This window comes from Nipponia nippon, unplaced genomic scaffold, assembly GCF_047370975.1.
Source record: "Nipponia nippon isolate SJK-2023a ecotype South Korea unplaced genomic scaffold, ASM4737097v1 scaffold_5, whole genome shotgun sequence".
Taxonomy (NCBI): domain Eukaryota; kingdom Metazoa; phylum Chordata; class Aves; order Pelecaniformes; family Threskiornithidae; genus Nipponia; species Nipponia nippon.
The window spans coordinates 7,732,969-7,754,207 of record NW_028262369.1 but is presented as its reverse complement, the minus strand read 5'-3'; the positions used below and the strand labels follow the sequence as shown (position 1 = coordinate 7,754,207).

At 49.3% G+C, this 21,239-nt stretch overlaps 1 protein-coding gene across 3 annotated transcripts; it reads left to right on the top strand.

Annotated features, from left to right (window-relative positions):
- Positions 1-2: 2 nt before the first annotated feature.
- FAM234A (family with sequence similarity 234 member A) lies at positions 3-21,027 on the top strand. Of its 3 annotated transcripts, none has more exons than XM_087734656.1 (12): positions 3-78; positions 6,271-6,579; positions 7,651-7,767; positions 7,971-8,159; positions 12,145-12,275; positions 14,659-14,788; positions 15,235-15,373; positions 15,662-15,802; positions 16,203-16,281; positions 16,705-16,857; positions 17,749-17,851; positions 18,002-21,027. In XM_087734656.1, the coding sequence occupies exons 2-12, from the start codon at positions 6,315-6,317 to the stop codon at positions 18,211-18,213; spliced, it is 1,659 nt and encodes a 552-aa protein (XP_087590782.1). In that variant the 5' UTR covers positions 3-78; positions 6,271-6,314; the 3' UTR covers positions 18,214-21,027. The 3 variants fall into 3 exon arrangements, with proteins under 3 accessions (XP_087590782.1, XP_087590781.1, XP_087590780.1); XM_087734654.1 differs by lacking the exon at positions 3-78 and adding an exon at positions 3,976-6,195; XM_087734655.1 differs by lacking the exon at positions 3-78 and having other exon boundaries at positions 3,120-6,579.
- The last annotated feature ends 212 nt before the right edge of the window (positions 21,028-21,239 follow it).

The following is a 21,239-nucleotide window of genomic DNA, read 5'->3' as shown; positions in this document are numbered from 1 at the left end:
GGGCCGCTGCGTCGTGGCGTCACTTCCGCGCGGTAGGCGGTGGGGGATGGCGGCGGAAGTGACGGCGGTGGCGGCGGGGTGAGTGCGGAGCGGAGCGGGGCGGGGGTCGGGCCGGCCGGGGCCCGCGGCCTCCCGCGGCGGCGGGGGGGAGGCTGGGCTGGGCAGGGCGGGGTGCGGCCTCCCGCTGCGCCCCGGCTGGGCTGCGGGCCGCTCCCCCGGCGGGCCCCGGCGCTGCCGTTCGGGGAAGGGAGCCGGGCACCGGCCGCTCCGCCGGCGGGAACCGCGCGGTGCCGGAGCGGAGCTCAGAGCGGGAAGCGGGGTTTCGTTAAGCCCGCGGGCGGCTGGCGGCAGGGTGGGTCCCACGCTGCCGGCTGGGGGGCAGCGCGGCTCGGAGGCGAAACGCCGCAGGCGGCTGTGCCGCGCTCCCCGCCGCGCCCGGCCCGGCCCGGCCCGCCGCCTGGCCCCGTGGTCCCGGGGTTTGCTGTCCGCCTTCAGCAGCTCGCAAAAGTTGCCCAAAACCATATCAAGAAGCCTGGGAAAGAATTTAATCCCTTTTGCAAAATCCTGGGACTCTGCCGAGGCAGCTCGTTGCTCTGATCCTCCGTTTGATCTGAGCTGGTTCGTCCTGCGCGGCTGGCGGGCTGCGTGGGAGTCCCGAGGAGACGCTTACACAGCACCTGGAAGCGCAGGTCCGTGTTTCACTCGGAAATACGAGAAACCCCTCACCTCTGCAGAGCTCAGCACGCAGCCTTCAGCACTAATCCTGGAGAGGCTTCAAATCCGCGCTTCTGTTTTCCTCAGCAGGCCACAAGCCTACTCTGCAGGCATGAATTAGAGCGTTTCTTGCAGAAAGAAAAATACTTTAATGTGTTGTGATCTCATTTCCACCCTTTTTTCCTTATTTTGGAAAGCGAAAACCCCTTACGTGCCTGCTGGGAGTCAGAGGGGCAGGCCGCCCTGCAGGGAGGGACGGCTCAGCGTGACTGGAGCCAGCCCTCCCCCCTGCCGGGGCAGAATTGGGCCCCCTTCGAGGGGCTGCCTGCGGAGGCTGGAAGCCGAGAGGCTCCACAGGGCTGGCCGTTGGGTGTGCGGGTGGAATGGCCCATGAGTGAGCTTTCCTCCGTGTACGTGTGTAAGGGAGGAAAATAAAAATTCAATTTCTGGGGGGAGAAAACAAGTTTCTCTTGGAGATAGCCGACAAGGACAACGGCGGCTGGAGGAAGGCTGCTGTTTCATGGTGCCATAGACCTCGCTAGGCTGTGCAGGAAGGATCCAGTGGGCAGCATGGAGTTTGTGACCTGTGGAACAAGCGCTCCACTTAAAAAATGTACTTTTTTTTTGTCTTTTTAATAAATGTACGTGAAATGACCACAGCCTCTTCTAAAGGGTTTTCATGCTCCGAGGTCTCCTCAAAGTCCCTATTGTGTTAAATGTCTGGTGGTGCGGAGAAGCCACCGTGCTTCTGGCGCAAGCGGGGGAGCCCCGTGGATGAGGTGGGGATGTCTCTGATGTGAGAGATTCAAACAGCTCGCTAACTGCTACTTGTGGGGCTGACGCAAGGGATCCGCAGCAGTCAGTGAGGGCAGGTGGCTTGGATCCAGCGAAGCTTGTAACTTCTGGGATGATAAATGGCACGCGTTTCTGCTGCTCAGTTGTTATTACTGGCCTAACCCTATAATCAGTTCCACACAGCTTTGCAGCTTTAATGCTGTTGTTCATCTTAGAGAGTTTTGCTCTTCCTGTCGCTGTCTTGGAAAAAGTACTGGATGGTGTTTTGCTCTTCACTAAACAGATTGAGTTTCTCTGCTCAAACCCCGACTGTAGTGAAAACTGCCCTGGAAAAGAGAACTTTTCTCCTACAGTGGACAGATGTATCACGTTCTAAGGTGACGTTTGGCTGTGCTCTGGAGGAGTTTCTAATTCACTTGCTGTGAATGCTCTGTGGCACGTGTTGAGTCTGCACCGGAGGGTTAAGCGCCATTTAAGAAGAACCTGGTGTTTTGAAGAGACCTTTGTTAACAGAGGCAAAATAACAAGTGTGAGGGGAGGGGAAAGGACAGCTGTAGCAGCAGAATGCAGGTGTTTCTCTGAGCCGGGTGCCTGCATTGTCTTTGGTGTGGTCTGGGTTACAAACCGTGTCCTTACAACGGCTGTAAGGACGCAAGCAGGAGCAGAGGTACCCCGGTGTCAGAAGGGCATGGACTCGAGGCAGTTCTCCCTGCCAGCCCGTGGCTGCGACTTTATATCAAGAAAGAATTATGAGCTGCAGATGACCCAGCAAAACTGTAAGCTTGTGTACGCAGTGCAGTCTGAGTGTGTTTGGAAAGGAAAATCGCCTCATTTGGGGGAAATCTTATGTATTACTTCCTTGTGGCTGGACCCTGATGTAAGTGGGACTGCAGAAAAGAGAAAAAATGACCGAATAATGTCTTGATGTTGCAGCAGGTGACTGCCCGGCGGGTTCACTGCAGCGCCATGCCATACATCAGATCAAAACTGAACAGTTTGCTCGTGGAAGACAGCTGTGAAGGGAACGTTGCATCTTGTTCAGACCAAAATTGGGAAGCTGTTTCGTCATTGTTGATTGCAGCTTGGGGCTTCAGCAATTTCTGGCTGACAGGAAGGAAACCTGTAAGGTGCTTAAAACAAAAAAGTACAGGACCAAAACACCCAAGTGCTGTGTTTGGCTTCCTAAAATGGCCAGTTAGAATCTGATTTCATCGTTCCGTGAAAGATATAAACACATTGAACATCAAATCTAAGTTATGATATATTGCTAGAAATTTTCCAGGAAGAACTTGTGCGTGGTGAGATTACAAATGCTGTGGTTTGGTATTTTATGGGTGGAAAATGAGTTAAACCTTCCATCACACTGATACTTAAATGATTTCTGTCACCAGTTTTCATACATCTGGCTGTGTGCAGTTCTCTGTGCTTGCCAGGCAGTTCTAGCTGGCTGGTAATGATAGTTTGTCTCTTGGATTTGGCTGTGGCTTGGCGCTAACCACTTGCTGCACAAGTTTCACTGGTTTGATTCAGATCACATCTGTAAATCTGCACTGTAGCTTCAGGAGAAGAGGAAAGTCAGTGCCCCACGAAGGTGAGTAAAGCCATGTTTGTCCTGAGCGCAGCATTGCTACTGTGGGACAGGAAAGGGTATTTGTTCCTCCTTGGCTCTGATCCTGCTCTTAGCTTGTCCTGTTGCTGGGGGTAAGTAGCCTTTGAAGCTTGGGGAGCGATGGAAGTGTGCACACCGGCAAATGAAGTCGTATGGAATGCAGATCCTGGCTGTACTGCAGCGCTCCTTGGGCTGTGTGGGTTCAGTTTGGGTCTGCTGCGTGCGGTTTCTAATTATTTCCTTTTCTATGAAGTCTTTTTCCCATGTTTTCTCACGGTGAGGCCTCCCATCCCCAAGCAGAAAGCCAGTGCTAGCTACAAGATCTAGTGCATGCAGTGTGTGTTAGTAATGCAGCAGCGCACGATCCTGTTGTTGTGTATTTCCTTGCAAGGTGCCTGGATGCGTTAAACTTTCCAGTGAATTATTTTGTGTCCTCTACCAGCAGGAGACAAAGTGCTGGCTGCTAGAGGACAGTAAAATCATCCGAAATGCACACTATCATTTTCTGCTTGTCTTCAATTAAACTGATTACCAGACTTCTTTGTTGTTCAGAGCTCAGACCGTTTCACATGCTGCCAGCATGTACTTTGGCAACTGCGGGCGATGGGATTTCCTGCATTGTTTGAGTCTTTGCTATTGACCTTTGTGATCGTTGTTCTGGCACTGCCTCTGCGCTGGCAGGGGTGCAAAGGGCATTATTCAAACCCTGAAAGAAAAGAGAAAGAATTGCTTTAAAGGCATTGAGTGCTCTTTGTTATCAGTGGCTCCTAGGGTCATTGCTGCAAAAGAAGGGGAATTGCTGGGGCTGTCAGGATAATTACCACTTTTTTTATTGTTCTCATCCCAGTCTAGATGACAGTGGCGTGATTTATAGTGAGTCATAAAAATATGCCTTCCATACAGCGTTAAGATGGTGGCCCTTTTGGACTAAGCGGGGAGAAGCCTGGTTTTGGTTCTTCTCGGGAAGTCTTGTAGGTGCTGGAAGCACTCGGCTGTGCCCGGGAGGTTTCCTGGCTCCGCACTGGGGAATGCGGAGGGCTCCGCTGGAGAGGCCGGTGGGGTTGTGCTGGAGCCCTGTTGCAGCCCACACCGTGGACGCTGGCTACCGCAGCGTTTGAGAAGATCCACCCCTCCCCGCTGCTGGAGACAGGCACACCGGAGACACACGGGCCATCTGCCTCATCGCAAGGGAGGCTGCGTGACCCATTCCTGCCGCTGTCCCCATCGCTGCAGCGGTGGTTGCTCTGCTCCGGTAAATCATTTGCTCAGCCTGTGCCTGGAGCCTTGCACCTTGAACTGCTAGAGGTCGGGTCCTTGGCCGGCTCCAGTAATGGAGTGGTGCTCGGCTTGCCAGCATGATGGCCAGGTTGGGGGGAAGGCTGAATGCACGGCTCTTCCTTTTCTTCCCCTTTCCACCTGGAGCCTTCCTACCTGTCTCCTCTGTCAGGTGCCTGCGGTTGGTCTGGAAACAGCCGGCCTCGTGAAGGTGTTGCTGGTAGACTGACATGAAGGGCAGATGAAGTCTTTGGAGTAAGATCTTTGGAATAAGATACAACTTCTACATTATTGATTTAATTGCATTTGCGTAGTATTGTGCAGCTTGAATTAAATTGTCTGGAGCGAGATCTTGTACTCGATGTGCTGTTGTAGAATAAATGCCAGAGTGCTGGGGTCGGAGTAAGTGCTTTGTAACTCCAGCCTTGTAAGTCCAGCGGGCGCTGAGGTTAGCTAGGGGATTGACAGCAGCATGCCAGGCTGTCCCGCTCGCCCCGTGCGCTCAGACCCTGCCTTGCCATAGGTCTGTACCCCCTGTGATTTGTACCCAGAAGAGAAGAGGCCTCTGCAGCTCTTCCCTGCAGGTGGACAGGGACAACCCAGGGAGGTGAGACCCCCCCAGTCGAGCTGCAGCTGCCCGAAGGAGCCTGGCCTCCCAAGGGTGACTTGTGTTTCTTTGAACCTGTAAATGAACTTGGGCATGAAACGTGAGACGTAACGAGCCCCGTTGTTGTTGGAGTTGAAAGCCCAAACTCTGTGTTGTGTGCTGGTGCTGAGTTCAAGCTATTTTCTGCTGGGGAAGTAAATTGCTCCAGCGGACAATCCAGGCACGTGACTGCTGGGGCACGGTCATGGAAAATTGGCTCGGTTGTCATGTTTATTTGCTCTGATATAACTTTTTATGACACTGTCATGCAGCTTTTTCCAAGGCTACTGGAATGTGTTATTCTTTATTTCTTCCCTTCCGCTATTTTTTTAAAGAAGCACTATCAGAGGAACTGTATATAACATTGACTTTATTGTTGTTGTGGGTAATGAGTTACAGGCTTCTGTAACCGACCAGGGCTTTTTCTTTTTTTTTCCCTTTTTATAACAAATTAGCACAGAACCCCTCTGTTACTGTAGCTGTAGCTCAACATTATGTTTTATAGCAGGAGAAAGTAAAATAGCAGTTGTTAGCTCGTCTCCCATTCTGATGAAATCAAATTTGCCTGATTTTAGTCTCAGCTTGTGCCTTCTTTTTCCTCTGGGGAGGGAAATAATCACTCTCTTGCCTTCTGCAGGGCTGGGTTGCTAAACTTATCAAGTGGTTTCTCATCTGAGAGGGTGTTGAATAACTTTGGTTTGTTCCTATACAGAATATGCTGGTGTTTGTTTCTCTCTCTCTCTCTCTCTCTCTCTCCTGGGGAAGCTCAAGTGCTCATTACAGTAGGGAACAGCCTTATGTTGGGATATAAAGATCAGGAGTGTTTCCTTTCACCTCTCCAGCTGGGAGTCAGACTGACATATACGGGAGGTGGCAAGAAGTCGTTGCAGCAAAAGAAGCTTTTGGTGTGGTTTTCTTGAGGGAGACCTACAGACCAGTCAGTCCTTTCCGCGTAGAGGCTGTAGCCGCCTTTGTCTGGGTCTAGCAGAGCTGATTTCCTCCTCTGAAGAAGAAATAGTGCTATTCCTGCATCCCACGGTCTCTCCCCATTGCTCCGTGTGAGAGACCTCCGGTACCAACGGCGCTTTGTATCCGGCTCGGTGACAATGCACTGATTTGCTCACCTCCCATTAAATGTTTCCAGCATGCATATCAGGTAGTAACAGAATATTTTTGTTGTTTTTTTGATATATTCCAAAATCAATTTTAACTGCTCTTTCCATTGTTGCAGGTGAAGGGGAAAAAGGGTGTTTGAATACTGATGAATGAGCTGCGATGGATAACAAAGACTCAGAAGCTGAGATCCACCCTCTGAAGACTGAGGACGTAAAAGCTCAAGAGAACCATGAAAACTCTGTGGAGAGAAGAATTATCAGCAAGCAGTCATCGCGACTGTCTCGGCTGTCCCGGTGGCGCACTGCCGCCTTCTTCATCTCATTGTTTCTGTGTCTGATAATTGTGTTTGCTTTCTCGTTTATCATTCCTTGCCCAGAGAGGCCAGTTTCAGAAAGAACATGGTTCCGAAACTACGACAATGCAGGTGAGCTTGCTGTAGCAGAATAAATACCTACCAATAGTCCTTTTCCTTTATGAGCCACAAATTTGAATTGTGGAGCTCTACCTAAGCACGATCTGCAGCCAGGCCTGCAGGGATGGTGCCCTTGGGAGCGAGAGCTGTGAATACCTGACCTGGATAAGCAGTGGCCCGTCATAATTGGAGTGGCCTTCCAGGAGGTGTTTACAGGATCTGATGGAGAAATTAGATGCTGCTCTGAAGCACTAACAAGGTAGCAGGACAACCTCATTTGGAAAAAAAAAATGGGGAAGGGTATCTGGGAATAAATCTTTGTTGAAGTTTGGTCTGTAAAACATTCCCTTGAAGTTTGAGCTGAGGTTTGGAGACAATTAGGCATTTTTTCTTTTGTCAGTATGACTTTCTAACTTTTCCCCATGGCTAACAGGAAGGGGAGAAGAAGAAATGCATCTTGTTTTTTTTATAAATTGCACAAATTTATAGTTGCTTTAGTCGGCTCTTTAGCCTGGGTACTGCTCCCTGGTGGCTCAGCATTCGCTTCTGTGAAAGCTTTTCTTTAATCTTATGTGCAGTGGGTGCGTGCTGGTTATGCTATAAACGCAGAGATAGTGCTCACCAACAGGGACTGAGCTTTGTGTGTTAATGCAGAAATCCCAAGTTCTGCTGCTCTGAGCTGAAGAAGGCTGCTTTTAACTGAGAGTGAGAGAGATAGAATATCTGAGGCTGGGTTTCATGGGGTTTGGGCTTTTTTTTTTATATATTTCAGGAATAGCAACCCCACACCAAGACCAGAGTTGTTCTTTGTTCAGCGTAGTTCAAATTCTGGCTGCTTGGCTATAAAAAAAGACAAATCCTCTGGGGGATAGCAAATTTAAAAAATCCTTTGGCACTAACTTCGAGTCCTTGGTACTCATGTAGATGGCTTTTTCTTTTAATACAAAAGCCAATTTGTCCTGATGTTACACTGTCAGAGATGGAGGCAGTGAGTAGGTCTCTAGGAATTTGTGTTTTGCTGCAGCTAGCTCTGCTGTTGCTTGAGGCACTCCTCACCAGCGCCTGGCTTGTGATCTTTTGCAGTGGCCTACCAGTTTCTGGCTATAGAAGATGTGAACGAAGACAAAGTGCAAGATGTTGTCTTTGCTTTCAAAGCTAGCAACAGCAGCAGCAGCTTCAACAGATCCTGTCCGGATGAAGGTAGCTGATTCAGAAAGATAAAGCCTTGTAGTAAGGGCTGTTCTTTCTCTTTTAGCTCTAATTAGTGAGGCTGCTATGGGACTGGGAGAGAAAACCAAGTTAGCTGGGTGGGGAGAGGAACTGGGTGAGTCCCAGCTCTCGGGTGGTGCGGAGCAGCAAAGGTAGGTGTAGGCAGTGCTCCCTCTGACATCTCTTCTCTTCAGGTCTGCCTTCGCCGTGTGCCTTTGTTGCTGCTGTGTCTGGCACGAACGGCAGAGTGCTCTGGGAGAGGCCTGCTGCCGAGGAGATTGAGTGGATGGAGTGTGGCATCAAGCAGCTTGGGGGGGCTGAGGCCCCAGGTTGCTTGGTTGTGGGGAAGCCGATGTCTCTTATGGCAGTTGACCTGCAGACAGGTGAGTGACGAGCAGAGTACTGCTGCCATACAGGGGATGCTGCTACTTGCTTTCCTCACCTGGTGGCCTTCAGACCTCGGAGGCTGGGGACGTCAGCATGACATGACTTGCTGGTACATGAACAATGGGCACAGAGTATTTATTATCTTGAAAACCTTGCCAGAGCCATTTGCTGGGCTGTTGAGAAGTGCCTGTTCTCTCAGCCTCTCTGTTCCAAAGGCTGGACACTGTTGTGGTGGTTTGTGCCAGCCACTGTATTATAAGAACAACTTTTCAACAGCTTTTGAAACAGGAGAAGCAGTCACTAGCTGTGAATGTTACTTTATACTCTCATGGGTTGGACACAAACCCACGTTTCTCAGTTGTTTGCGTGTGAGTGCTAGGAGTGCCTGCAGTGGCAAAAGGAGTGGGAGTTTTAGGGATTTATGATTTTAAAGTTGTCAAGGAGAGCACTTAGGATAAGTACTCACCAGTTTCAGTAGTCCAGGATTTTGCCTGGTTCCTCTGGAAAGCCACCTTAATTTCTGAACCTATAGATGGAGAAATTCATCATCATCTTGGCTAATGTGGGGTGAGGGCAAAGAATGCCTGTACTTCTCTAGGAACAGAGCGGTGACCATCTCTTGTACCTTGAACCTTCCTCGCTGATGAAGCCTGAAATACATTTCCATTTTGGGGGTCACTGTTTCAAAGGTTCTAAACAATGTATGTTCTCCCTTGAAAACATGCCTAGGATCGCATCCTCTGTATCTGGTATCGAACCCCTCACACCCTATTTTCCAAAAACTGGGAGAGAGAAATAGCAAGAGGTATAGCTCTAAGGAATCTGAGGAAAATCTAGTGTAGCTTTTAATTTCCAGTGTAGATGAAAGTGTAGACACACACAGGGCTGGAAAGCTTCTGTACCAACTGAGATACCTTAGCACCATTTCCCTCATCAATAGGCTTTAGCACAGGTTATTTATAGACTATTAATGAAGTAGTTGCTTTTACGTCAAAGTGTGGAAAGGTGACTGCTGAGCCAAAGGCACAGAACAAAAGACAGCCATAAAGAAGTAGCATAAGCATGGAGAGAAGGAACCAGGCTAAGCCACAGGTCACAGCAACAATACGGTAAGAAAACATTCCATGGATAAATTAAAAGCAAGAGATGAAAAATTGCTTCAGATAGAAAAGTGAATAACCCAGAAGTTGACGCATTTGTTATCTTTTTGCAATTAAGTAGGTTAAAAGGGGTTTCTTAGCATAGTTGACTTTTACTGGGGGTTAGGAGGGCAGATCAGAAAAAAATGTATTTAAATAGGCTAAATGTATTTAAAGTGGCAAAGTCTGACTTACATTGCATTGTGCTAAAAACAGTAGTCAGAACAATCTTTAGCTGTTAATGATTCATCAGTTAATCATTGCTGAGGATTGGTGAGATTCCAGGGCGCTCAGGCTGCCTAGCCTCTGCCTTGTAGGAAGATTGAAGGAGAGGTAGGCAGATTATCATCTGAAAGTGTCTGACGTGGTTTTGATCTTTAAATGCTGATAAAGTTAGTGTTTTTTATCTATTCCAGTTGTGTGAAGTCTTGCTTTCTTCATTGCCAGAATAAGTGACCTGAGCAAACAAGAAGGAAAGCGTAGCATTGCATGCTTTTGTTTGTGTGGGACATCTAACATTCCTGCACATTTATCTTACAAGCAAAGTGGGACACGAGCTTAAGATTAGCTGTTCCAGGTCAAAGCAAAAGTCTGTGTAGCTGGGTGTTCCACCTCCACTGGGGCCAGAAGCAGAGTCCTGAGTCCTGAGGACAGAAGTAAGTGTATTGTCACACCTTCTCTCTTTACCTTATCCTCCAGCAGCCTGCATTGTGAGCCCTGTGAGCAGTTCTGGTCCTCGCTGGTCTCCTATGGGATATGGCAGAAAGGGGACCACAATGACCAGATGTATGAAATTGCTTCTGTGCAAGAAATCACTAAATAAACCAGAACTCCAACTTGGAGAATGTGTGACGGGGAGAAAAGTCTATAGAATTACGAGTCATAAGTAGAAGAACAGGGAGTGATGATTTCCTGTCACGATTAATTCTTCCTTGCTCCATGGTTCTTTTATCAAGTGATAGGTTCAGAAAAACCAAAAGGGCATACTTCTTCACATCCACTGTATGGTGGATGCCAGGAGCTTAGAAGTGTTTAGTAAGCAAGCGGGCAAGGGCATGGGAGAGGTGTCTAACACTGCTAGGCAGAAAAGACCTGCCTTTAGCGCAGATAGCTTGTGAGCTGCAGACTGGGAGAGCACAGTCTTTGGATGTGCATCTGGACCTCATCCAGCCTGAAGCAAGCAATCCTGCTATGTGTCCTCTGCAGCTGCTTGAAGTGAGACCTGAATTCCGCCATCTAAGTCCTAAATTTATTATTCCTTCTGGACCAAAAAAAACCCCAACCTTTCACCCAGGTTAGCTTTGCTGTCTAGGTACTTGTCTAATTTCCACCTTGGCTTCTGTTGCCATGCTTCTGCTGTGACCTCAGGCTCTGAGGAAGCACTGTAGCACTCTAGATGTCAGACAGAATAGTCCCATCTCCTGTTTTTGGAGCAAGATGGGACTGGATTCACAGTTTGTGCTCTTTGGGGGTTGTGTTAGAGCATGAAAGCTTCTCCAGTCCTTTGCGTTGAATCCATCTCACTGTTACGTGTTCCTGTTAAGTGAGACGGCTCTTTAAAGAGACTAAGATGCTTCCTCCAAGACTATATCCACTGTCTAACCAGCAAGGAATAGAGCCTTATGTATTGAAATGCAAATTTCATCAGCCTGGTCGTACTGTTTTAGCTTTGGACTGTGCTGAAGCCAGGATATAGTTATTTAAAACTTAAGTTCTCTCCTTCCTCTGCCTGCTTGTTTTCTTTGGGGGGGTAACATTCTTTGCCTTCCCATGATGTCCTAGGGGCACTCTTCTACTTCACATCTGTTGTCATAGTAACAAATCAAAGTGTTTTTTTTGGTGTTTCAGTAAAAGCTTTGGAGGAATCCTACAGGAAATACAGTCTGCCTAAAATTATTGCAGATAGCGTCAGGTAGTAGTAATTCCTTGGCCTTCAGTACAACTGCCTTCCTGACAAAGAGCAGATGATTACTTTGCATTCCTGAAATGATAATTGCCATCTGTGGTACTGTTTTAAGGGGAGAGTAAGCATTTCCCCTCTGAGCACCTAGGTAGTCACTTAAGTCTTCCTTAAAAAGAAAAACCCCCACCGGTCTCCCCCCCACACACGCACCGAATTCCACTGGAAATTCCACTGGGCAGTGACTGGAAAGTGGCCAGCAGCCCTGGGCAGAGTGTATGGAGTAAAGTCACCCAGCTGGCCTGGAGCTGTTGATGAGAAACTCCACACACACAAACACCATTTTTTAAAAAACCAAAGCTCTGCCACCTCTGTTTACAAACAAGTTTGAGCATGCTGTGCATGTTCTTTGAAGAAGGCAGAGGTGGGATGTGAACTGAGTTGCGGCCGGTCGCGTCAGCGTGGAACATCTGCCAGAACATCTGCAGGAGGCAAGTTGCAGCAAAAAGGTTTTGTCGGGAGTAGCTGCAATGCTGTGGTCAGAATTCAGCTGCTTTATGGTCTTAAAATGTCTGTGCAGATTTAAGTACACAGCAGCAAGGTTTTAGATCACAAAAAAGGGTCCTCCATGCCATGAACATACTGGGAAGCTTGTTAACCTAAGGGACAAGAAAAGCAAGCTGTTCTTTGTGCCCAGGATGTTAGGGTGCATTTGTGCAGGCAGCTAGAAGTACTTTCCAATGTAAGTGGAAATTGTGGGTACTAGGATTCATTTGAAATGCAAGGAAGTACCCCGTGATGAGCAGAAATGTGACTGGCTTGTGGTGCTGATGGGCTGTAAATGGCTGGCTACTGCAAAGTACTTCGAGGAGCAGGGGCGTTAAAAGCCTTTCAACCTAAAGTGCGTTTTAGTGAATGTTTCCCAATAACTCTGTCTTCTAGGGGAGGTTCAGTGGAGACAGTCCAGTGACTTTGGAGCTAATTATACTGTGCTGACTCCCGTGTCAGTGATTCCAGATGTGGATAGTGATGGAGTTCAGGACCTGATAATCTTTATTGCTACAGGAGATAAGGTACGTCACTCTGATAAACCCAGCGGCCAGACCACAGGGCATGGCAGGAATGTTATTTATTTCGATCTTGTCATCTAAGAGGAAGTGTCCAGAGGCCTCTGATATCTGTGGGTTTGGGGTAGGTTCTTTCCCACCCTGCAGAGACGTACTCCCAAATCAATGCAAGTGTTTTATGGTTTAAAGAAAAAAGCTGGCCAGGAATCCCTCCCCCCTTTCAGTCTGCGCTCCTCACTGTGTGTTCCTGGGCTGCGTGGGGAGTGAACGTAGGCAAGATGAGCTTGCAGTTTTCTGGGACTCTGCTCAGAGAAGTGGAAGTGAACAAACCCTGACAGGTCTGGCTCTTAGATCAAAGCACAGCTGACAGCCAGCACTTTTGTACCACCACTGCCCTTTTCTGATACCTTTCATATCTCTGCCTGTGGTCTGCTTTGCACGGCTCTCTTCCTAGTGTCACTGCGCTGGTTAATTCTGACTTGGGTTCATTTAGTGAAATAGCTGCTAGTTGTGTTACCTCCGCTCCAGTATTGCTTTTCCCATTTCTTAGAAGGGGAAAGTCATGTAGCTAGAAGTGTTTTTATACTAAAACATCTGCATCCATGATTGAGTGGTACAGCATCATCTGCATGCGCGAGCTGTCCTGTTTAAAGCATACAAAAGTTACGGTTCCCTGTAAATGTGATGGGAGGAGTGGGAGCCCTGTGTCCTCGTACCACAGCACTCCATAAGCCAATAGGGTTTTGCTGTCCGAGACGTTGTTGTTGACAGAGTCATCAGAAATTCTATCCTCTTAAACTCCTACATTTCTCTTCTGTTTTCTTTCTTCCTTGTTTTTGCTATCCCGGTTATCTCAAGACTTTTTTTTTTTTTTTAAATCTTAGGGAGCCAAGAGATGTTTGAATGTAGTCTCTGTTCTGCAAGACTGCCTTTTGATTTGTTTTCCATTTAACCTCTCTAGCTATCTTGGTATGAAATCCCTTCCTCCCTCTGGACTTGGCAAGCACTCTGTCAACTTAAGTAAAAGTATGTTCTTTTTTGAGAAATCACATAAAATGTAGGGAGCTTGAGTGGAGCTCTGCAGCTTGGAAAAAGGCACTCCTGTCAGAAGGGGGATTCAGAACTGCAGTAAATTAGCTTCGTTGCTAACAAGGGCTGAAGCTGAACGTTACATTATACTGCTGTTTCCTGAAGTGGCAGAGCTTTGAGCAGTCGGTGGGGAAGGGTCTGTGTGTAGAGGGTTTAGATGGCAGCTTTTTCTGAGTGTCTTATTGACCCCTACCTGCTGCAAGATTCAGCACAAATACATCCGGAAAAATACGGCGTTTTTCAGGATACACTGCCTGTAGCAGCGCACAGAGGTATTAAGCAATGCAGTGAGTAAGGTGGTGTGTATTCTCACTCGCTGTATGAATACCTTTGGCTGTTACTGTCCTGGGGCAGCTGCTGAACCAGTGCTTGTGAGTAAAGGTGAAGCTGATCTACAAGAGCTGGTATGTGTCTCCTCCCAGTGCAGGAGGCTGGGAACAGCTGGTGGATGCGTTGCTCTCCCTCCCCAGCTGTGTTCTTCATTTTCCCCAGCAAACTCTATCCCTTATTCACCTGCCAAACTCTCCAGATTCACTTCAAGAGCAGCAGATTTCCTTCTCTTTCCCAGTCTCTCCCTCTCAAGGCAGAGGAAAGGGTTCCTGCCTGACTCAGCATCTCTGATGGATGCTGTTTCTCTCAGTCTGATGTTTCTCTTTTCCCTAGCGTGCACTGCTCTCCCCAGACCATGACTGTTGCCCAGACATTTGAATCTGATCCTGTTTTTAGGCTTTATTCTCCTGGGTGAAATGTTTTTAGTGGATTTTGTTACCCTGCACAAAGAATATAAAGAAACCTGTCAGCTCTTTTATCCCCTTGGACTCATGTCAGCCTTAGAGGGAGTAGGTTAGGGCACTTAAAATACTTAGCAGAGCTACGTGCGAAGCCAAGTTTCCCCTGTGTCCGTATGCTGCTTTGTTTCTACCTTTAGGTCCTCTCCATTGTTGTCACTGCTCAGCAGGCTTGAATTGATCTTTGCTGTCCTTAGCAGAGCTGGGGCTTGCTGTTTGGTGGTCCCAGCCTGCAGGGGAGGTGTTTGGCAGAGGCAGTAAAATCTCGGGCCAAGTGGCTGTGCTGGAAGTGGTTTTCAAACTTGCAAAAGTATTCACAGCAGAGGGATCATCTAACTCATGCCCACACCTCCAAAACCAGGGAGAGACACTTCATCCAAGGCTACGCTGTTCCCATTCAGCTGCTGCTCAGTACCAGCCGCTCAGGAGCTTTGGAAAACACTCGTATTGGAGCAGTAACAGTGCGATGCAGCTTTAACTTTTTTTTTTTTTTTAATCCCTTCCCTGTGTAGATTAAGACCTTCATCCATTCAGGAAAAAATGGCAAACAGATCGGCTCCACTGGAAACCTGAACGTGGATGGGAAAGCTCGCTACATCAGGCTGAACCCGGGCTCCTCCCTCTACTTCCTTTTCTATACAGGTACAGTTCTGTTTGTGAACTCAGTCTGAAAGAGTGTGAAATATAACTGTGAGATCAGGATTACAAAACAGTTGTCTGAAAGAGCGTTTTGCATTCTTAAAAGCTGTGTCGTGCTTTCACCTAGCGAAAGAGCTATTCAGGGCCCAGAGAAGGGGGGCTTCTGCTTAAACTAAGGTTTGTTACATATTGTAGTAATTTTATTTGAAAAATGTTGAGGATGTAAGGTTTAAGTAGTCATTTGTAGCAAATTGTTACTGTGGAGCACTTGGATTATGAACAGATAAGATGTTAAAAGCATTCAAAAGCAGACTTGAGTCTCAAAATACCACTACAACTCTATGATGCAAGTCCTAAAAATATAGTTGATCTGCCAGAACTGGAAAATCGTAGAGTTCAGAGCAAGGGCAGGATAACTTATCTCCCTCATTCTTGCTTTTTTTGCACAGAAAACTCTCTGTATGCATATTCCCTGAAAGATCTCTACAGTGCAGCAACTGGTATAGAAGTTAAGCTTCCCAGCCTTGAGCAAGATCCTCAGTGGGAGAAGAACATTGACCATGCCACTCACCGCTTATCCCTTCTCAGGTGTGAGATTATTTCTTGGCTGCTGGTGGACTGGAGGGTACCGGTGTTCCTGACAGGATGGCCTGTTGTGCCTTTGTTCTTTCCTGGCTCCATGACTTTTGGACTAGGAGCACATCCAAAGCTCGGGGAGAGGGCCGGTGTTGATGACCTGGTCAAGGTTTCACAGGAAAGGAGGGAAAGCAGGCTGGGTTTTCCTATTTGCATTTACTGTGCAGGAAAAAAACCAAAACCCCACAATAAAACCATCCACAGTCTAGAAAGTGTAATCATTTCTCTGTCCTCATTCAGCTCTGGAGACATTAATTACCTGGCAAAAATTCCTGGGCGATCACGGGAGAACATCTTGGTTGTGAACTCGAAGATGGCTACACTGATCAATGCACAAAATCTTCAGACTTTGTGGACCCTCAACGTGTCCCATGTTGTGAGGTAGCGTTACCGATGTGGGTTGGATGGGGCATTTCCAGGCTCCCAGCAGCAGCAGTGTCCTGACGGATGCTATTTTTTTAATTCATTTGAAACATAAAAGCCTGCTCTGTGGTCATATCTGGATCATACTTATTGTATTATGTGTCCTCTGCTAGTAAATGTCAGGTGCCACTTCAAAATGGAGGAGCCCAAAGCTTTGATTCTTCATTCTGTGCCTGCTGCAATATGGCTGTCTCAGGACTGGGCTCAGAGCTGGGAGTGGTACCAGGCTAACCTAACCCAGCAGTCGAGTCTCTTACCAGGGGAGTTGTTGGGAGGATGGAGGCTGCTCTGAAAGAACAAGGTTTGCCCAAGCCACAAGGGTGTGTTATGATCTCTCCGTTCTCTTTCTCTCCCTTAGTGAGCCGCTGCTTGGTTACTACAAACCTGATGTTCTTGGCATTGTCTTTGAGAGTAAAATTGGACCCAACAGAAAGAAGGTTTGAACGCTCTTCCTTTTAACTTCCCTTTTCTCTGCATGTCTCAGCTCAAGCAGGCATTGAGTCAAGGACAGCTGGTGGGATGTGTTCCTTCTGGCTGATATTAGGAAGCTTTAGGCTGGGAAAGGATCTCTTTCAGCAGGTTATTGAAGCCAGCTCAGGCACTTTAATTCTCTTCTCAGCAAGAGACTTCAATGACAGAGCTTTGAACCCCTTGAAATAGCTGCAAAACTTGTGACTTTAATATGGTCCACCCCAGGTCTCACAGCTCTGTGATGCTCAGCTTCAAGCATTTCCTCATCTTCGCATGTGTCAGATACTTTTTCCCATAGACAGTGTGGGGTAGAGACAGCTGACTTGACTTCTCTCTCATGGCTTGTTAGAGCTCTTTGGTATGACTTCCTTTTCTTTCTTCCCTGCTAGGTCATGATTGTTGAGAGTGGATCTGGAGCAGTCCAGTGGGACCTGAAGCTGAACTCAAGGGAAGAGAGCCCTGGGCCAGCCACACTTTCTACTGCTGATCACCGGTCCGCCTTCCTGATCTGGGGTGAATACCAGGCGGCAGGGAACGAAACGGTGAGTAGCACTGCTGAATGGTTGCTGTTCTCCAGACTTTGGGCCAGAACTGGGTGGAGCTACCCCCTTTTCCTAGCGTTCACATTTGCATCTGTCTGTGCCACTAACGCTGCAGCCTCCTGCACTGGGTCTGGGGTCGCTGACCAGTCAGGTCTGCTAGAAGCAGGCAGACCTCTGCGTGTCATCTGGTCTGTACCGGCTCCTCACAATGTCCATAGCAATGTCCCTGCTAGCAGCTGGTGGTGGCACCCACAGCTTTTGTCGTCCTCAGCCTGGATATGTAGAGAAAAGGGACTTAGTGGCTCTGTGAACAAAGTCACTGGATTGCCCAGAGCCCTGCCTTGGTGTGGTACTGTAGGTGAGGTGAGAGGCTGCTGGCTTGGTACCTCTGAAGTTGCCGCTGTTTGGCCTGGAGCCTCCCGCAGCAATAGTGCACACAGCAGTCTCCCATGGCCATGTGAGTATCCTCTCTCTGCGCCAAGGCAGTCTCTGGCAGCCTGGATGCACAGCTCAGCTGCGTAACAGAGTCCTCTGGGGCAGTGGCTGGCAGCGTTAGTGACAGGTTGTGTCTTGGAGGATGCCCGAGCACCAGCTGAGCTTCCTGTGCTTTCCTCGCTAACTCTGCCAGCCCTAAGGCAAAAATCTGTCTCCTGCCTGTAGCAGACAGGCCTGCTATTTGCAGGAAGCTTGGGGTGGGGAGGAGAGCACCAAGCAGTAAGCAAAATCCCAACACTAGTACTAGTGGCATCAAACAGGATGAGTTGGGCAGACACAGACAAGTATCTGACTGGATGTATTCTGTGGAGCACGAGTAATAGCTGAGCCTGGTGCTGGCGTTGTCTCTGGGATAACGTGTGGGTCCGTGTCCTGATAGTGTCCTGTTGGTTGCAGAGATCCAGAGCTCCTCTCCAGAAGCTCTACCTTTTCCATCCTTCCTACACGAATGTCCTGTTGGAGCTCCGCAATAGCACAGACCAAATAACTGCATTCAATGGTAAGTCCCCTCCTTCCTCCAGCAAGGAGGTGCAGGAGGACGCTGGCCTTCTGGTACCTCCTGGACTCTGTGGGTGCGCGGTGTTGGGTCTGTTGGCCAGTCTGAAGACAGACCTTAGGGTGGGCGTTTCCCCTCTGTTCTGTGTTACAGCCGCGCTGTTCGAGCGGAGTCGTCATGCCTGCTACGTGCTGTTGAGAGGGCCTCAGCCCAGCGAGGAGCCAGGGTCCGTGTCTCTGATGAAGCGTAAGCTGAAGGAGGATGTTTCTGAGAGCAGGGTGATCTGGCTGAGCCAGGTGGCTGTGGACAGCGAGCAGTATGTCCGGGACCGCCTCTACAGGATGCGATTCCTCAGCCGAGTGTGAGCTTGCCGAGGGAGGGGGAGAGACTGCCCTGGCCCGGGTGTCTCCAAGCTGCCTCTCCTCCGGAGCCGTGCTCTTAGCAAACCCAGATCACAAATTCAAACGGGAAGCTGCCTTTCTCGATCTGCAAACCAAAGTGTGGCTGGTGGGGAAGCACTCCCAGTGTCTGGGGATGCCCAGGCTGTGGGGGCAGCTGCCAGTGCATCTGTCCTCAGAGCTGATGGGACTTCAGTGCTTGGCCACCACTGAAGTGTCGTCAGCCTGGGGAAGGGGGCTTTCCCCTCGATCCTTCTGTGCCCGCAGAACTGTGCTGACTCAGCCTGTGTCTGGAGGAAAATGCATGCTTGCTGGGGATGCCAGAGTTGATTATTTCTTGGGTGCTTGCGTGAGAAATGGAGCTTCGATGTGTGGTGTTCGATTTCCTTTCTGAGTCAGCTCTCCTGGCTGTGGGAGAGGTGCTTGGCTGCAGGTTGATTTGCAATTGCCCTCACCTGGATTTGGGCCCCTGCTTTGGTAGTTGTGGGGTATGTGTAGTGATAGACCCCAGATGCGGCTGATGGTGTGGCTAAGTGTCACCTGGGCCAGCAGAGCACAGGTTAAAGTGTCATTCTACTTAGAAAATGGCCTTTTCTCCTAAGAACAGCCCCATGTGCCCCATTCTGCAGTCACAAACCTACCTGTCTGTCTCCTCTGTTGCTTCCTTTTCAGCCAGGCTGTGCGGTGTTGGTGACACAGAAAGGGAGCTGGTCTCCCCCCTGATTTATGCATCAACGTTTCTCCCTGTCCCCAGTCTGATCATAGGTGATAAGAAAACCACCCAGGCTGGTCCCTGCCGGTACGGACACCACCTCTCCTGGTTTTGACGTGCCAGGTGATCTAGGACTTTTTCAGAGTAGAATTGCACTTTAACCTTGCCTGGGAGCTGGGCTTGCTGCTCTGGCAAGCCCTGTACCCGAGTGACAATGCCAGCTCTCCTGTAAATACTCTTTCAGTCTTGCAGCTGCTGGGGAGCCTTCTCTGAGCACTGTCCCCTCTGCCAGGAGGTGGGCAGGCTGTAGGACAGCCGCTTGGGGAAACAACGCAAGCGGTCTCTGCCGCACAGCTCCAGAGAGAGCTCTGTGCTCCCTGCCTGCCCTCGGAATTGAAGTGATGCTGGGTGAGGATCTTCAGGTGCTGTTCTCTCTGTCCAGCCTGGTAGCCTGAGGGAATGGGACAGGCTGCTCTGTGAAGATGATGTCTCCCCTGGAGACTTTTGTAGCGGGGTGCGTATGCTCTGCCCCATTCCTTGGTGGGCACCAACGCGGACTGTGGAAATGAGGTGCAAAGCCTGCAAAACAGTTTGAATTGGCTGCGCGGTCATGAAAGCTGCAGTCCCCACACCAGCTGCACTGAGATGTGGGCCCTGTCCATATGCTGCTGGGCGTCCATCTGACTGGTGAGAGGAAGGTGGACAGAAAACACGCTAAAAATAACCTCTCTCAAGTTTTGTGGTGCCAGAGGGGGTTTAGCCATTGCCTCCCTCCCTTGCCTAGTCTCAGATTGAGGTGTGTGTAGAAATACTGTAGGATGAGAAACTTAAGTCGGGTTATGTAGGGTTGAGCATCATTTCTTCTCTCGTGGCAATCACTGAACTTCAATCTGCTGCAGGGCAGCTCCTGGCTCTGGCAGATGGTGTCACCCAGGCTCGTGCCCACAGCTTCAGCCCTCTCAGTCTTGCAGCAAAATGAGCTGCAGCATCAGTGGTCTGCCTGGATGCTTACCTCCTGCTTCCAGCTGGCCCGGTAGTTGCCTAAAGGGTGCCCTGGCTCGCTCTGCCCCACGACCCATAGCTCAGGCAGTCAAGGGAGCCATGTGGGATGAGTGCTGCTGGCCTCTGCAGAGCTGCGCTGCTGGCGGAACCCAGTCCTGGGGTGTCCGGGCTGTGCCAGAAGCCAGGGATGCTCCCAGGGCAGCACTCCACAACCCCCAAAGCACCCTGGACTCAAAATGGTGGGTTTCCCCCTCTGTTCCTCTCTCTCCAAGCTGTTTTCAGAGTGAGTCTGGGGGTGCAGGGAGTCTCTCCTGCCGTGTCCTGTAGCTTAAGTCACCTCTTTGCGCAGCACGATAAAGACCTGAAGCCTAGCAGCCTGCGCCAGCGTTGCAGGGATCACGGGCTGCGCCAGCGCTGCGGAACCCGGGTTGTGAGGGCTGGATTCAGCCTGCCCTGCTGCCGGCTGGGGCAGAGCCGGGAGCGTGGCTGCGCGCGCCCCAGGCTTGCGTGCTAGTCCAATCTGTGTGTTGGGTGTGGTTTGTATCCCGCTGAAATTCCCCTGGTAGGGAGCAAGGTGCCTGGGCCGTATTCTCACCGCAATCACAGCGTCTCAGCTCTCTCCCTCCTCCAGTCCCTACCCAGACCTGACCTTTCCCATAGGCACACTGAATGTTCCTTCAGGAGAGCTGGATTTTTGGCTTTGGGGGGCTTTTCTGGCTTTAAGTTGTCCATTAATGTTTCCAGATACTTTGGAAACGCAGATTTCCCTGTGGCAGCTCAATTAAACGCATCAGTGCCAAACCAGCACCTTCTTAACAACACAAGTCCTTTTCCCAGCTTATTTCTCTGTGTAATTTGTTTTTTTGCCGTATTTAATGAATGACTTTGTGCCTTGATTCAATAACTCAGATGGGTGATGATGGCATATATCACTGTGTTATGTATTAGTGTGTTTTTTAACACTAAGACTGTTTGGTTTGGTTCTTTAACTTATTGCAAATTGTGCCCTATAGGACTTGGTCTAACCGGAATGGTTTCAATAAATCCTCTTTTGCATTGTTTGTAAATGGTGCCTTGCTTTTGTTGTTGCAGCTGAGGTTATGCAAGACTTTGGGATTTTTTGGCAGCCCTTTGTGTGACTTCCCGAAGGCAGAAACTCCCCTTTTTGGGAGGGATCCAGGTGTCCTGGTGATGCTTTGATAGCTGAGCTGGCCACGGCTCTGCCCCAAGGTGCTGCCTGCTGCAGGCAGGTGACGGACAGGGAGAAGGGAGCATGCGG